Consider the following 18409-nt stretch of genomic DNA (forward strand, 5'->3'; position numbering starts at 1 on the left):
AATTGATAAAATATTAATTATTATGAGACGTCGACGGTTCCCGAGAAGCATAATCGAGACGAATGAGTAAGCTACGGCACGTGGAAAGCAACTACGAAACCAAGTTCTCCGCAGTTGTTTATAAGGAGATTTTTTTCTCTCTCTCGTCCATCTGGAATACGCCAGGGTGAGTGTGTAACCTTCACGAGCATAACCGGCACGTGCTACCAACGTCTTTGGGCTTATCCCTCTTTCCTCGACACCTCGAGAATACTCGGCAACCAAACAACTGCGGCAGCTGTTCTGAGCAAACTGCGTGCGAGAGGAACGCGTCTCCAAATTCGTCCTCGTTGTATTTTTTTTATCGCGCTATCAAAAATTATTATATTCTCCACGGTTCGGGAGAGCATAATTATATAAAACTTTTATCTATTTTTTCGATATCGACTGTAAAAAGATCAAAATTATTCACCGATATGTAAACAATCTATTCGTATATAATATTAAAATTGTCAGTAAAATAAAATGTCAAATGTTCATTAAGTATATCAATTATAGTTGCATCCTTTTTTAAACGTTGCAGCACAATGTTCACTTGCTTGTTTCTATTTTGAAATAAATTGAATCGAATCTTTATCAAGATAGTCATTCAAATTTGACGAGAATTTTATTTCAATTTGTATCGATTGAAATTAATAGAAATAAGAATGAGACTAACAGAAATCGCGCGGGACAAATTCGTTGGTCGAAAAGCATGACGCGTGTTTCCGTTGTGGCATTGCACGAAACCGAATTATGCACCGGTGTGTAAGTATAAGTATACGTGTGCTAGAGAGTGCCACCGGCTCGCCTTTATGTGGTGTACACCTGTTGCTTCGGTCGATGGCTCTCTCGTTTGGTTTCATCCATCGCATCGCATCGCATCGGTGCGACTAGGCTATAAGGCCATTCATCCCGTATATAAGAAGCCCTCGGGAAAGTAAGCAGAGAACTGTTCTCCTTAAAGCGTACAAATGTAATACGAGCGAATAGAACAGGCGTGTTATTCGACATGTGGTGACTAAATTACACTCGCTGCTGAAAAAATTAAGTCTTTTAGTAGCAAGTCTGTCCGAGAGCTGATAATCTAGAAAATTAGTTCTTAGACATCGTCGAACGAATGAGTGAAAGTTTAGAGTGATAAATATTTTAATCCTTACTTGATTTCATGTATATGAACAAAGATATTAATATATTTTTATAATATTGCAACATTTATCGTGTATGTAAAATATAAGAGGATAGAAGGGAGGCCTTCCTCTTTGAAACAAAAACGCTTCTCCATACATCGGAGATCAAACTAATTTGACTATCGTCGACGCGAGTTATTAATGTGTTAGCTTTTACAATGTGTAACTGGGCAAACACTTGAAAAACGGAATGCTTTGTGTCTCAGCTTGATAGTCGCGTTAGTGATTCAGGGTGCGTTATCGTAACCGCGAATTATCATTCGCGGGGTGGCGGGCGGAGACAGACCCAGAGAGATTATCAGCTCATTGGGACTCTGAAAAATTCGAGGAAAAGTTTGGTAGTGAAGCTCACCGCGATGGTAATCCCCTAACGGGATATCGCAATCGCGAAACGGTCGGTCGCTGATAAATCGCCGCGAGCTAGGATCAGGGGAGAGAGAGGGAAGGAGTCTTTTTGTTGTACGCGGTGGTTTGATAGCCGAGCGATGTTAACGAGCGGTAGCGTCATTGTTAACCGACGATTATCGCGAAACCGCGCATGTTTCGCCGAGATAACAGGAGCACATTCCATAATTAGCCATAAGTAATCTCCGCGCAATTTGCCATCGTTGTCCGTGCCAATTAATTCAACTTCTCAACGCGTCGTTCTCCGTCGTTTTTCTCGCGAAATGATTTAACGCAACTCGCGAGGAACGCGTATCGTGCGTATTCAGAAATTTTTATTTCAACTGCACATACAATCTGAGTCACGAAATTTGTGAAATTTAAATCTCAAATTAATTTAAAAATCGAGGAAATTCATAAATTTCATTCTCTATTACTGCTATTATCTGTAATAATGTTCTATAGGAATTCTTTTAGTTGAAATAAAGTTGTTGAATATAAACGAGATATAGGAGGCTGGAAACGAATATAAATGTCGGACGAATATAAACGAAGTTCAAAGTACGTCGTTAAAGACTTCTGAAAGACAGGCTAATTTTTCACATGTCAAAGATTGTCTTTGAGACTCTCGTGTTATTTTGACAACAGAGATTTCTCATTTATCCTCCCTCTCTCTTTCTCTCAAACGAGAAAGACCGTTGTCTACGGTAGCACTGTCACCATTGTTGGACTCCAATTATCACAGAGCCGCGTGTTTCGCCGAGATAGGACGAGAGTGATAATGGTCCGCGATAATGGCGACGCACGCCTTGCCGACTTCCTGGGACGCTGGCGAAGCGACCAATACGCTGGCGACAGATTGATTAACATATACACACGGACGTACGAAGATTACAAAAAGTTAATAGCCTGCGCGCGCGCAAATCAGAATCGCGAACCAATTATCGTGTAGCGGTTGATTAACCACTCTCGCGCGCTATCAGATAACGCGCGCTTCAGCTACCGCGATTCCGTAAGCACATCGCGGCTATTTTGTTTTGTCGTGGCCTTTTTCTCGGGAAAAACCGCACCGACCCGCCCTTAATACCAGGCTGTTGTTACATACCGCTGTTATTCGTACTCGCATCGTCGTCAAAGACGTGATCGACATAGTCGGCATAATAACTACCCGAGTGATTCCGATTATGTGTGAAAGTCGTAGAAAAGCAATATAAAATCAATTGCACTGTGAAATCAATATAAAACCGACATAAAGACCATATGATTTTACGTTGTGAAACTAATATAAAAGCAACATAAAACCAATATTGTGCGGAAGTTGCTCTACGGCTACGGCATTCGAGTTGGCCTGAATTTGTTATATTCACATTCCATCTCAGATGTAGATGTGCATGTGCATGTGCGTGTGTATATGTGTGTCTATGTGTGCTGTTTAGCGATCTAGTCAGTTTGTAACATGTAAAAAAAAATCAGAATTCAGTTGCTTGCAAACAATCGTAGATCGCTATCGTTTCCGGTTTTGAAGAGAGAGAGAGAGAGAAAGAAAGAGAACCACCTAAATCTCATAAAAATTCATTAAATCGGATGCATCTCGATATCGAAACAAATGCATTCTTCTTATATAGTCTCGTCTATCTAGTTGTCCGCGAGCGAGAGAAAGTGCGCCACTTTGCATGCACTCTATGCATATCGGATTTTATGAGTGTTTGAGGGAGCTAAACAGCTGTCATTTTGAAACCGGAACCGAGATAACGCTCTGCAGTTGTACACGGTACATCTTCCCCAGATGCAAAGACACTTTTTGATATATGTATACATAGCTATATATATAATTGGGTCAGAACAACGTTTCCGCCGTAATATGGCACAAACGCACGCGTTAGATTCACGTTGCAAAAATTTTTATTTTTTTGAAAATATTTCCATTTCGTTAATATATATGAAAGTTAGTCTCTGCAGTAAAAAATTGATAAAATTGATTGATAATTTTTTCATAAAAATTTTTTGTGGTAGAAAATGTATGACAAAGTCACAATTAAATGGCGAAAATCGTAAGAAATTCTCTGTACACTCTTCAAAGATATAAAATAAGAACGTGTGTATTTTACATAAAAAAAGGACAAAATTTAGACGTTCACATAAAAAAAAAAAAAAAAAAAAAAAAATAACTTGAATATAATCAGTCGGACTACTTTACTTACTTCATGTGTCTAAGTCTACCTCGGCAAAAGCAATTCTCATATGAATCGCAAAATTGGAAACGCCACGAATAGCATCAACAACAATCGAGCAATTGGATCGATACGAAATTGCTCGAGGTAATCAGTTCGGATATGATTGACTGACTTTGAAATACGTGTAGATATTAATAGAAGGCTGTGTTGGGATGTGTGTAATATCTCGTTTTATGGTTTTACATTTTTAGCTCGACATGCGCCGCGAATGCGTTTTGAGGTGCCATTGCGACGGTTTTTCGTTGCGCGACTCGTTAATCGCGTGGTTGCATAATTCGGATAAATGCAGAATCAATGAAAAGGAATAAATTAGGCGGATTATTATCCGCATGTTCTCTCGGAATGTACAGGAAGAGCGTGATTAAATGTCGCTCGTTTGCTCCCTATTCAAAATGAACATTAAAAATCTGAACAATATGATTTTGCACACTGAAAAAAAAAATTGTTAACTTGATTAAACCGTTCAATTGAATAATATTTTATTAATTGAATATATAAAAATATTTAAATTAAATATAACGTATTAAATCTAAGAAAACGTGTATTTGACTTAATATTATACTAATAATATATGTTCAATTAACAAAATAGTAATTTAGTTGAACGGTTTAGTTAACATTTTTTTTCAGTGCAGCAGAGAAGATACGAGTAATTTCGCTAAGAAGCGCGTCATACGCTCTTGAAATAATTCCCTTGATTTTTTATCTATAATAAAAGGTATCGTATTATCAAATAATTCTTTTCTCATTTTTCTATTGACATATGTATATACACATGATGTAATAATCGAAACGTCAAATGACTTGTTTTCTAATGTCTAATGTGCAGTCGAATGCGTGTCAGTCGAAAGCAGTAACGGCGCATCGCGATGCAATGCTTATGTCATTGCACTGACAATGAAAGTTAGAATCACCGCCTATGGCGTTCGTGTAATCTCCTACTACTTTTCCACGAAATAAATTATTGAAATACTACGTTGCGCTGCCATTATACCTCGGTGCGTCGCGTTATGATGTGCCATCAAGTGTCCCCCTGCTTTCTCATTTCGCGCAATTATTAGTAATCTTATTTAGCGTGTGGAGGTAGCGTTCTTGCTGCTTAATCATAAACTTTACGGCATTAAAAATTATGAGAAGAGATATTATTTACGATTTTTATATAAATGTATAAAAATCTAAGCACGCGATATTGCGGACAATTATAATTTATTAATATTACTTTAAATTTTGTATCTTTATTTAAATAAATCGCGGAGTAAAATCATAAAATCTGTTATCTAATATCCAATATCTTTCTCAAAATAGGTTCAGATTTCATATCGATTTATTCCACTATCGAAATAGGAAAGGAATTTAAAAAATGTGCATATTTGCGATTTTCTTGGAATATCTAATCTGATTTACAGATGTAAATCTTCAAGTGAAAAATATCTGGCACTTTGTAACGAGAAGCTTGCCAAACTCTTCTTTGAAGCTCTTCGAAATTAAAACGCAGAAGCGTATTTGATTTAATGGCAATAATTGAGTTCTCGGAATATCTTTTAAATATCTCTTCCCTTCATCATTAAATTTAAACTTTATAGAAACGACTTTCGTTAATGTCATGGTAATAGCTGTTTGTCAGCATAGAAAAAAGTATTATCGCGGATATTGCCGTTTCTGGAACAAGAAAATATTAGTAGCAGTTCTGCTGACAATTATTTAATGCCGCAGTTTATGGATCGAGCGCAATAAAAAGCAATGCGTAAATCGATCGGGTGAGGCGGAAAGTGAGGAAAATGACAGTTGATTATGGATCCCTTATTTTAGTTTGGCAAAAAATATGAGTAAATGTTATCCCCCCGAATTGTTCACGCGTAAACAAAATGTCGAGTCGATTGGAAGAAAACACGGACCTCGAGTCAAGCCATATCCAATGGAAGTGAAAGGACGCAATCATTAATAAGGGAAACATTAACATTTCAAATCCCCAACTCGAACTTTAAATGTTTCAGTTTTTTCTTTCGCGCTCCCGCAACTTGAAGATTACGTAAGGTCATCAAGAAAAAAAAATCTGATTTGCTTCGGACGATCCGAGACTGTCTTGCTCTCTCGCAAAGTCGTTGCCCTACATCAAATAAAAGAAGTGTGATATCGTTTCTTTTGCGATTGCGCGATTTAATCCCCTCTTACGTGTTTATATATATTTATTACAACCGCGTTGTATATCTTCCTGGTAAACTCGATCGAATCGCGCGTCTTCCAACGTTATGAAGTATCCGCGCTCGCGATCGTTTTCCAAGTGCATCGTCAATATTAATTCAATGTACGAATACCAGAAATACTCTGAATAGTAAGACCTCTATCTGCGATATCTGCAACGAAGAAAACGGATCAAGCAGTCGCCTCGAAACCGGTTGCCAGGAAGTATCGTCGAATAGCAGCGGCTACTCGCTCGACAGATCCCCTACTTAAGGATCGCACACGGGAGGGAACTGTACGACTGCAGACTTGTAGATGAACCTCGCGCGAGTAGAATTCTCCGAGATTTGTTCATATTTTAAAAAACCTAATGTGCCGACGAGAGATTCTTTCCAAAGAATATCACCCTTTAATGTTTTATCGATAAAAAAAATACTTTTACGCGATTTTTCTCACATACAAACGCGACATAATTGTTATATTTATTATATTGCATTTATTTCAACAAATATTTATTATATTTCTTGCTAACTCTTTCGTTGCAGTATGCAAAGAAACTGCATAGCTGAGAGAAATCTTTTTATAATTAGGATAGAAATGCTCTACAACTGTCGTGCATATTTATGTATATAATAATTTACCGCTATTTTTTGCTGATTAGTAAAAAAAATATAATAAAATATGTCGTGTGTGTATGTATGTATGTATAATCAGCATAAAACAGCGATAAATTATTAATTGCGAAAAAAATAATCTCATTGGATCTTTACATAAAAATATATTTGCTTTCGTTGCAAGTGTCTCGATCCTTGCAGCGTTTGCAGCTAAAGGATGTTATATCAGGATGTTAATTATTATATATACCTGATCGTATAAATAAGGACGATATCATCAGTAAATTAATTTGAAATATTATATGAGCGCCTCTTAAATTATTTAATCAAGCTCTTCATTCTCATCCCCAAATATTTGCTCCGGTTGTGATAAATCGAGAGATGGACTGCCTGCAGCAGCGAGTTTGCCTGCAACTGCAGGAAGTGCACACGAGTAATATATACGCCGGAACGTGGATTAAGCTCACGCACGAGCGACGTCGATGACATCTGTTACAGTCTGTCGGAAACTAAGTCACGTTTGTGCGTTAATCACGTTGGCACGATTACGGTGTCTCCAATGTCAAAGTCAGGGTTAGTTTTCATCTCCGGAAGTGAGACGCGCGCGCGCGCGCGTGTACGGATCGAATTTATGTATTATCCCCTAATTACGATCGCAGACCGTACAAGACGTGACGTGAAATGAATCCTAAATTTTTCTATTTACAGATTCCCTGCAGATGATTCTTGTATTTTCGTGTGTGTGTAGAATATACTATTAATTTTAGTTAGAATATAGTATTAATTATTTTTAAAAATTGTTAGGACTCAATTCACAGTCGCTCTCGCCCCAATGTTTTATTTATAATTATAATAGATAATAATATTAATATTATTAATATGATTATTATTAATGACAATGATTGACGATATCATTTAAATAACTCATCGCGTCATTTGTGCCGAAACAAACGGATTGAAAACCACAATACTTATTGTATAATCCAGAGTTTTTGCAATTATATTATTATTATTATTATTATTAGATATAATATTAATTGATATAAAATTAAAGATTAATTACACAAAGATAATTAGTATTTCTAAACTTGTCGGTATTTTCGGACAAATGATTACACGAATGATAGGTATATTTTTATCGGTTCTTGCGCAACTTTCGTAAATCAAATTTGCCTCGCTTACGCCACGCGGCTCTTTAAACATACTTGAGATATACCTTTATCTCTTCTTGTTTAAATACGATAATTGTGCGTGTGTGTGTGAGACAATTACGAATCGTGAATAAAACAAATGACAATCAATTCAAACTAATAAAATAAGTTCAAATTAATACGTTTAAAAGCCGCAAAATTCTTGGATCGCACACTAAATATTGCGGTTTTCAATCCGTTTATTTCGGCACAAATGACGCGATGAGTTATTTATATCGCCAATCTTTGTCATTTCCACATTTGCGTTATTATACAAATCACGTCACGTCGATCTCAGTCTGTCGCGGTCTGATTAAAAAAAAAAAAATCATTTATATATAATGACTTTCGGAATCGCGCAATATTTTATGACAAATTTTTGTACGGCTTTATAATAAATATCAGTTCCAATCCTTATAAAATGATTACGTTAAATGTTTTACGCCTCATTGCACATCGCTACGAGACAAAGTGCAAATAACTATAATATATATACAGCTGAAGCTGCGTCCTTGAGATTCCTACCTTTGGGCCTGCCAAAGGACTTCATAGCCTTGATTCCCATTCCGGCATAAGTGTCGCCGCCGTAATCAACGTACATGAGTGCCGATCTTGTGTAATCACTGCACATATACGTAGTCCAGGATTATCAGCGTCATTCGTCCGGTCTCTCCGTCTCACGTAATTTCGCCGTCTCTTTTCTCTTTCCTTCTCTCACGACACGAGAGAGAGAGTCTGCAGCGAACACATCCAAATTGAAGATGCACTATTAAAGACGACGTAGAAGACGTCTTATCAAGTTCGTTGCCACGGAACTTAACTCGGTCCCGCGTATTCAAACTTAATCACGCACGATCGATAATCACATATCGATCCGTTCACCATCGGTTCAGCTTTCAGCCAAAAAATGAAAGCTTACTCCGTTTATCCCATAGTGCGAACAAGTCCTCTGACGGACAGAGAGCGGGAGGATTCTCGTGGACGAATCGACGAGGCGGGATGAAAAAATCAAAATAAAGAATCACGTCGAAATAAGTACACTTTCGGCAACCCGAAGATGACGCGTCACTCGACGAAGTGACGGACGATCGTCTCGTGCCATCGGAGTTTTATTGTTTACGCGTCGTGAAGAGCACACACAAAGCCACGCCGACTACTGGTCGCTGGTAGTCTCGACTTGTCAATGATGAGGCCAGCCCTCGGTCACGTTACGAGGAAGTCGAGGAAGATCTCGGGAGGCTCGGCGAGAGAGACGCGCAACACTTATGGCTGGACGAGCGGGCGGAACACGCGGCGTGTCCACCATGTGTTTGCTATCAATTCATAACTGCGACCCACACGGGTTATTTCCGAATACCTGCTTGCGCAACCGCCCGCTGCTCCGAGAAGAGCCGACGATGGAGGGGAGGAGGAGGCGATGGACGATGCGAGATAGGAAGCTGAATCGGAGTGGAGGGCGCGAAGGAGAGTATCCGAAAATATGGGACGTCCGCGTCAGAGACGAAGATATGCCCTGGCTTCTCTCCCTCTCCTTCTTTATCTTATTCGAGGTTCACGAAACGTCTCTTCTCTCGTGCGTCGAGGGATTCGCCCCTATTTCGTCACAATGTTCGGACGCGATCTCGCGCACTTCTTGACGACGACGGACTCTCGCGCACACGAACATACACACACCCGCGCGCGCATTGAACGGCGAGGAGAGAGAGCGAGCGGACGCTCCTCGTACTCGGGACGGTGTGTTGTGTATCGCGCGGCCGGATCGAGGTAGAGATCCGCCGCCCCGACCACGAAACGATCTTTCCTTCGGCGCCACCGGAGTTCGTTAAGTCGAAGCGCCACTGTCGTGCACGTACGACCGCGTTTTGCAGGTAAATGCGTATGCTCTGTGAAAGAGAGACGATAGATAAATAGATGGCGAGAGATAAGTATAATAGAGATAGATAGATGGATGAAGAAGGAGAGAGAGCCGAGGGACAGAAACTCAGAAGAAGAGAGCAAAGATGGAACGGGAGGAAAGTAGAGGAAGACTCGTCAGGATGGATGGAGGTGGGCGCGAGAAGGAGGGGATCGCGAAGTCTCCCGAAGAGGGGAAGTAGACGCTCGCGTTTCACGTATATGTATTCTCGCGAGGCCGATTCAGGGATTTCACGGGCAGCCGATCGCGAGAGACTCTCCCTATCGAGATGTTTCACACGGCTCAGATGAATATTCTCCGCGAATTTTGAGTGGGAACCGTATTTGTAAAAGAGCCACAAAACGATGCGGTAAGATGGATAAAACGATGGAAGATGATCCTCTTGCACGCTACGCGCGCGAAATTGAAGGCAGGGAGGCGAAGACGAGAGTAAAGACGATCGGCGGAGTCGGTTCCTCGAGTCGTGACTCGGTGTCACGGATGGCTAGATTGCATGACAGACAGGCTATATACAATGTACGCGCGCAATTGTTAGAGAAGGAAAACGCTGCGAGAAGGTATAAGGAACAGAAAGAGATGAAAATAAGATGAGCGACAAGGTACATCGGTTTATTATAGAAGAAGCGTGTTGTATATAGCGACTTGGAGACTAAGAAAGAGAGAGAGAAAAAAATATAGACGAGAAGAATTATTAAGGGCAAATTATGCGGAAAAAGATGTAGAAATGCGAAGGTTTTTAATATACGTAGACTAGAGAGAAGAGACGCGTAAAAGAGGTTATTTTTTGACGATATTTTCAGCTGAATGAAACCGAGAAGATGGAGGGAGGGAGGTTAGGTTAGGGAAGAGAGAGAGAGAGAGAGAGAAAGAAAGAGAACGCGTTAGAGCGACGCGAATAGGAATATAGAATCCGAAAATACGATCCGACCGAATTGCCTCGCGAAGAGATAAAAAACTTTAAAATCCGCCAAGAAATACCTACGTAACGCGTGGATCATCCGCGGGAGAAGAGAGATACTTAGGTGAAATTAACGAAGCGACAAAAAGAGAAAGAAAGAAATAGAGAACTCTGAATGTACACGCGAGTGAGCACGAGGACGGCGAGGACGGCGAGAACGAGCGAGAGATCGACGACGGAAGGGACGCGCGAGAGGGAGACGAAAAACACTTGACCCCCACTATCGCGACTGCGACAGCGCGCGGCGCAGCCTTCTCGCCGAGTTTTATGAATGAATGCTCTCCCGTCACGCGGCGAACTAACACTGGCGTCGGCGCACACCGCGCGCGCTGTCTCCCCTCCCGCCCCTCTCTTCAGCTATCAACTGCGCGCGCGCGCGCGCGCACGAAGTCGAAGCCGATGAATACAAGTGTGTGTCGGTGACGTATATACGCACGTACACGTGCACACGCGGAATAAATACCGAGAGTTGGCTAATACACGGGCGCGCAGATCCCGCCGTCCGTTCCTTCCTTCATTCGGTTTTGCCGGGTCGTTCATTCATGCCCGAGCCGCACGCTTTAACTGGTAGCTCACCTCGACCGTCCCGAGAGAGAGAGACTCCCACCTCCTCCTTCTCCACCGTGTCGCGTTTAGATCAGATCTCTTTTTCCGTCCGTCCATCCGTTCGTTCGACGTCGTCGTCGTCGTCGGGACGTTGACGTCACGCTAGATGAAGAAACGAGTCGACATTTGTCGAGAATGACTGCAGTTCCTCGCGTGACCTTCTTTCATCGGCGACCGGATATAGTAAGGGTGGATTATGATGACCTTCACGCCAGCGTACAGAGCGTACAAAAATTACGATACAGCTTTTGATAAATTTTGCTTGGAGAGGGATTTGAGAAAGTAAATTGTTTCTCAAGATTTGTGGTATCAAAATAATTTCAAATAAAAACACGATTCTAAGAGAGATATAAAATAAAATCATTAATACTGCGCAATAATCTTTAAATTATTTACATTAATTATATATAATTATTTAGTTGTATATAATTATTTAATTATATCTTAATGTGTGAGTGTATGTGGACTTGAATTAATTCATCTGATCACGGCGATATTTATATCATAAATCAAAGTTTCTATGCTATAATTGTTAAATGAAATATGATTTAAAACTATTAAAAATAAATTTATGTTGTAATTATATATTCTCTTTTAATATAAATATATGTTTGTATTTATAAAAGAAGGTTCTATTCCAGTCATTAGTTTATTATTCTGTTAAAGTATTAATAGAATAAAATGCTAATAAAATGCCTTTACACAGAGAATTACATTAACATTAATAAAGGCCGTGTATTAATTCAAGAATAATGATGTTTTTGGATTTACATGTTTGCATAGATGCTTATCACGCAGGATTTGTAGAGCCTCTCTAGGAAGATGACTCATTCAATTAGAACATCTATGCAAATAAACGTAACGAGGATAGCCCTTCGATCTCCGTTTGATTACACGATAACGAGCGTGCTTTAATAGCGCTAACGCATAAACAAATGCGACCACGGTTAAGGTTTTTAGCGACGTAGAGAGAGGAAACGGCGGATGCGTCTCGCGTATTTTACAGCCCCTTCGGAGTAATCGACGATAAAAAAAAACAAGCAACGTGGTGTAATTACACGTTATCTAACGCACGGTTTTAGCAACTTTCCTCGGTCGCACGGTGTCTCGTCGGACGAGGATGTCGTGCGCCTGATTGATGAAAAACTCGTCGCTCGCGGGCAGAAGGCTAAAAATTTCCTCCACGACCGGCGACTTCCGGTAAGTCCGGAGGACCATTCATAAGCTCGTCCCGCTACCGTCAAACGCAATGAGAGGATACGTTTGCTCCCCTCTCTCTCTTTCTCTCTCTCTCTCGAAGGTCTACCTTCGAAGTAGCCGCCACTCGCGATTCCGCGAGCTATATTTTACGCTGTTTCCCTCGTATACATTTATGTATAACTGTACGAACGCGATATCCGGAACCCTCCTTTTTTCCTCCTCTCTCCGCGAACGTATATCTCTTTCTCTCGCAACCGGTTACACCGCATTTGTTTCGATAAATTAAACTGGGAAACGAATCGCCCGATTCTCTTTAGCGGAACGTGGTACTCTAGAATGAGCTTCTGGTTCTAATCTGGGTAACAGATGTTGCATCTTATCGGATGCAAATTGACTTCAATAAACGATTCTATATGCAGTTGAATTACTTAATTTAGAACGAGCTGATATGATAAAAATCTTGAAAATTATACATCTAATTTTTAAGAAAGATGTATGTATTTCTCAGCTACTGATATAATGCTTTGAGTGCTTTGATACAATTATCTTGATGATATCAAATATTGTCAGAAAATTTTTCTAAAATTTTTGAGTCATTACCGATCCTTTTAGTCTTCTAAATAATTACGATAATGTAATATCGTCGATAAAGGGATCGATAATGACTCAAAAATTTCATTTGCTTTTTGATAATTTAAAATGTTTTTTCAAACGTCATTAAAATTAATTATATATAATGATGATATGTTCAGCTATCATAAAACATACACAATCAAAGTTTAATAAATCAGCTGACGTGACGTGATGCATATTAGAGTTGGCTATGACATTAATCGTATAATTAATGATTACACGCGAGTCGCGTTATCGATCTTCATTCACAAGTTCGACGAACGTGAAGAATATAGCGTCGTGATCCTGAGGCAAGAAACCGCGGAAGTCGCGACGCGAGAAAATCATTATCGTCGATTAGCGTTGCGGAAATTGATAAAGCGCGTTGTATCATCGGAGGCAGGAAGGGGTTGGAACGATATATAGCCGTGGAAATAATAACAATACAACATTGTGGGAACCGTTGTAGAAGAACGTGACGGACAGCCGTGAGGAGCCGGAGGATGCGCCGCCGGGTGTCGAGGGAAAAGAAGAAAAGGGAAAGAGGCGAAGGAGAGATAGATAACGGCGCGAGGATACCTAAAGAGAGCGAGGGGGGTGGGAAGGTTACGCGCCGAAGGGGGCGACTTAACCCGAGACCGGAGTGAGAGCGAGAGAGAAGGATGGACGGAAAAGGATGACCGCAGGAAGGAAGTTGGCCTGGGCCCGGTGTACAGGTTGTTGTCTGGCAACACCTACGGTGATCAAAGAAGAGAGAAGGAGGAGGAGGAGGAGGAGGAGGAAGAGAAGAGCGCTCAACAGGACGAGAAGGGAAAAAAGACGGTGGTGGCCGAGGGAAGAGGAGGGGGAGGGGAGGATGCAGGAAGACAAAAGGAACGCGAATAGCAGATAGCGATAGAGAGAGAGCAGAAGCCGGACCCGCCGTTGGACGCGGTATACACTTGCCGAAGGCTGAGCAGGTTTTTGCCACATTTTTTGCGACGTTTATTATAACTAGGAAGCTGATGTGCTTCTCTCCCCGAAGCCCTACCTCGTAATCTCGATCGGAGTATGTTCGCTTGCGCGCGATACACACAGACACGCATATGCATATGCATGAAGCATGCGTGCGTGTGTGTGGAACATTTATCGGAACGTACGCTCACCGTTGAAAGAGGCGAGATGTAGCGGAGAGAAAAAGAGAGAGAGATAGAGAGAAGTGGGATGGAGAGCGTGAGAACGCGTAAACTTGTAAGGTACGAAGGAACGTAAGGGAGGGAGATACATATATCGCTATATGCTCTTTTCCACGGTGTTGGAAAAGGTGATGATGGTAGTGGTGGTGATGGTGGTACTGACGGATTCTTATACGTCAGAAAGACACACGCGTCAACGTCATTTCCTCTACACGGCAAGTTTCTCTCTCTGTCTCTTTCTCTTTATTTTCTCCCCCGCGTTCCCTGCTCTCTCATATTCCTTTTCTCATGTCGCCTTGGACATACTCGAGGAGAAAAAAAAATAATGCGCTACAAAGTCGAGCTCGCAGGTAGTCGCGAATTTATTTATTTGACACTCGTTAGCAAAGAGAGCGAAGGAGCAAATAAGTGAACAGAACCTTCTATTACAAAGCTGTGATTTTACATGATATATGAAGCTATTAACGTTTCTTCTGGCTTATAATGCATAACAGTTTTTGCATACATGGCAGTGGATACCTATCTATGATGAAACTTTATAGAAAGGAGTCGAACACTCGACTTTGGTATCGTTTCATTCACAAGTGCACGGGAAGGAGGGATCATCGGCCTAATTTCCTATTAGAAACACGTTAATTTAATATTAAATGCAAGAGAGTTTCCCTGATAAAACGCACATATAAAATGCATATATATATATATATATACGCGCGACTCGCGAGAGAGAGATGCTTTAATACTCCATTTCCTCCCGGGAACTCGCGTTTACGCAGGAAGCGCGTACGACAAAGAGAGTCTTTACTTCACCTCTCGTAGCCCTCGCGTGCACGGCAGCAAGAAGAGCCGCTGCTACCTCCATCCCCTTCATCTCTAACCAATCGAGTGATTCAGCTCACCTGGGCCGCGCTACGGTCACTCGACTTCCGGTAACCCGGACGAGCGCGCACGTATGGCCCGCGGCCACGTAACTGTGACTTCTCTCTTTCTCCCTTCCTCTCTCTCTCTCGTTAACGTTTCCGCTCCCCTTTTCTGGGTGATTTTGCGAACTTTCAAGTACGATCCTCCTCGATACCTTTCGGATTGCATTGGTGAACAAGCGAAATATTAATTAATTAAACGTCACGATTCCTTCCGACAATGATTACAACAGAGCATGAAAAGAAATATTAACTAATATTTTTAATTATAATTTAATGGAGTAATATAGCTTAAAAATATTAATTATTATAGTTAAAATTTAGCTGTGATAACTAATATTTCTTTTTCGTGAGTAAATGCAATTAATTGCACACTTTTACATCTCTCTGAATCGAATTTCATCTCGGCTTATCTCAGCCATAAATAAATTGTCTGTAAAAAAGAAAAAAAATAAATAACGAGAGATCACCGCATTAAGCGTTCGAGTAATTAAACTGCGGAATCATATATATTGCGCAAAGCTGGACGACGCTCGAGGTTGTTCTGAAAAATATTTGACACACGACGAGACTGACAGAGCACGACGACGAATCTCTCGAAAGTTGCGTAACTTCGGCGCGAGACGCATCGTGATTTACCAAGCTACTCGCGTTAAATAACCGTCGCTACTTTCCCGCCAAACTTTGCGTTTGTTGTGCGACCGACAGCCATTCGAAAGGCGATTGTCCCACAACGACAGTTTTCTCTCGCAATACATGATTATTGCGGCACATCGGAACGCGCCGCGGATCGTTGTCGCGTGAAAGTCCGCCGGTTGCCGTGGCAGAAGAGAGGAAGAGAGAAAAAGAAAGAGAGAGAAGAGAAGGGAGGAAGCAGAGAGGGAAGAGGCGACAATTTCCGGTCTCTCTCTTTCTCTCTTTGAACACACGTCGACCCAACGATGTCGCCTATTTTTATCTTCGGCATATATTCGAGCATATTCGAGATGTAGAAAAATCTGCATAAAGAGTATGATATATTTTATCAAGATTGATTCGATGAATCGATGATGTATTACTAATTAGTGGTCGGTTTTCGAGGTAACGGATCTGTCAATATTCGACTCATTCGAATTAATATGCAATCAGATGTGACATGACATCCAATAAAAAAAATTACCACATAGCGATAAGCAAAATCGAAGTGAAAAATGTTTTCGTTAAGCAAACATAATAGATTTGTTAACATATGTAATTGATTTTAGCGCGTCCATAAAAATCGCATTTATTTGTACTAATAAAGGATTAATATGTTTTATATTTTATTTCGATAATCTTTCATATCTTCAACCGAACGAAAATTGCAAAGATTGTAAATCTGTTTTCTTCTTCATTATGCCGTGCTATTAACACACGCGATGCGCAGTGAAACGATTGTCTCCGATGAGTAGAACCACGAAGGCGATCTAACACCATGCAAGACACGTAGTCTGCAAATAGAAGATATACGTATGGAAGCGGATTATCCTCGAAACAAGTTCTCGAGTTTAACTCCCACGCATGCAATTACCTTGAGGCAGGTGCGGCATAAGAAGCACTTGGATAACGATAAGTATACGCTGGAGAGCTCGATTTACAGCTTATTATGTATACCGGGCATGTCGACGATCTCTGCGAATCGCTACCAAAACATCATCACTATAGCTTCGTTCCTATCGATGTCTCTTTTTTCTACTCCGCCTTATTTGTACTTATCGCGTTGATATTATAATAATCCATCGAGTCACGCAATAAATGTTAAGTAACCCGTGCAAGTACTCGCACAGGCTTGAAATGTATATTTTTTATCAATTTACAGCATTACATCATAACAGGGACGATTCTCTACTTATGTAACATTCTGCATATACCTACGAGTCGCGCGTTTTAGACACGTGAATTGTCGCAAGTTAGAAATTTAGGACAAACCAGACATTCGCGAGAGGAAAAGAATAGCGACAGATGATGCAAATGCCACATCCAATTAACTCTCTCGGTCTATCGATTAATTACGATCTAGTCGGATTGACACAAACTGGCATGATTGATCGACTTTATCGGCACTGTCTATGACGCGCGATTAATGCGGTCCTTGTGTTTACAACATACATTAATTTACGGAAGGTTTGCTCGTTGCAGTTATCGTCTCTCTTGCGTCTGTCAAAATCTGCCATCTTTCGGAGATCGACAATACACATTTGCTAAATACCGTTTTTAATACGTTTATCGGACGGCATCGTCTGCTAAATTTCCGGAAATTGTTGCAGAAACACGAGATATGTCACGCAATCATCGGCCAATTTATATTGTAAAATAATAATTAATCACTGACGCATATAAAAAAAAGTAAATAATAAAACGATAGATTTAGTTGATTAATTAGCACACAATTAACGATGCACGAGTTTCCGCCTTTCTTTTAGCAAGTCGACTATTGAGACGGACAAAGGATTGTGAAAATAAGTGGGGACAAAAGCGGGAAGAGGTCGAAAGGTGGAATAAGAAAGAGAGGGCATCGCGTATAGTAAATGTAGTTAGATACGACCGGAAGTCGACTATCACAAGAGATGACCCTTTTATTCTAAATACATTTAAAATGACTCTTCTATTTTTCCTTTTTTATGAAGAATCATTCTAATTTTCGGACATTATTATGCAGCATTGCGGACAATTTTAACCATCTTTTGCATATGTATTATGTACATTCCTGTTTTCTGTCAGTTTTAAAAAGACCTCAGATATAGAATCGCACTTAATTTTTTTTAATGGATAAATATTCCAAACATCGATCTTGTATGTTTTTGCATTAAAGTAAAATTAAATTTATATGTATTTATTAGCAGATACGTGTACTGATAAATTTATAGATAAATGACATAAAAAAATTGTCGACAGATGACGTAAGAAAATATATTAATAACGAATGTATATTATTAACGAAAATGAATGTTTCATTCATATATTTTATTAAAAAAAAAAAAAAATCCTTCAAATATAGAATTTATAGACTGAGGTCATAATACAAAAGAGAGTATTCTTCCATTGACGGAGAGAGTCACACGCGCAATCTGCATTACGTGTGCCACGACAACCAAACAATGTCAACCGAAAAAAAAACCGTTGTCCGAACAAGCGAGAGAAGATAAGCCGTTGTCGAGGACTATCTATGGAAAGTACTCTGCGTTGATACCACTGCTT

At 40.3% G+C, this 18409-nt stretch overlaps 1 protein-coding gene across 7 annotated transcripts in view; it reads right to left on the bottom strand.

Moving 5' to 3' along the window:
• Nucleotides 1-18409, bottom strand: part of Pnt (ETS transcription factor pointed) — a 106145-nt gene that overhangs the window by 34873 nt on the left and 52863 nt on the right. The window contains exons 1-2 of one of the 7 annotated variants that reach the window (XM_083047453.1): nucleotides 10708-10976; nucleotides 8336-9693 (exon numbers count right to left, since the gene is read on the bottom strand). The exons of 4 other annotated variants lie outside the window; for them this stretch is intronic. In XM_083047453.1, coding sequence (XP_082903579.1) covers nucleotides 8336-8441 — 106 coding nt within the window. In that variant the 5' untranslated portion in view covers nucleotides 8442-9693; nucleotides 10708-10976. Of the gene's footprint in view, nucleotides 1-8335; nucleotides 10977-18409 lie in introns of those variants that run through there. 2 more of the 7 variants (XM_083047455.1, XM_083047454.1) reach the window with 2 other exon arrangements.

This window comes from Prenolepis imparis, unplaced genomic scaffold (genome assembly GCF_030444845.1).
Source record: "Prenolepis imparis isolate NDT839.2.m4 unplaced genomic scaffold, iyPreImpa1.0 SCAF_10, whole genome shotgun sequence".
NCBI classification, from domain to species: domain Eukaryota; kingdom Metazoa; phylum Arthropoda; class Insecta; order Hymenoptera; family Formicidae; genus Prenolepis; species Prenolepis imparis.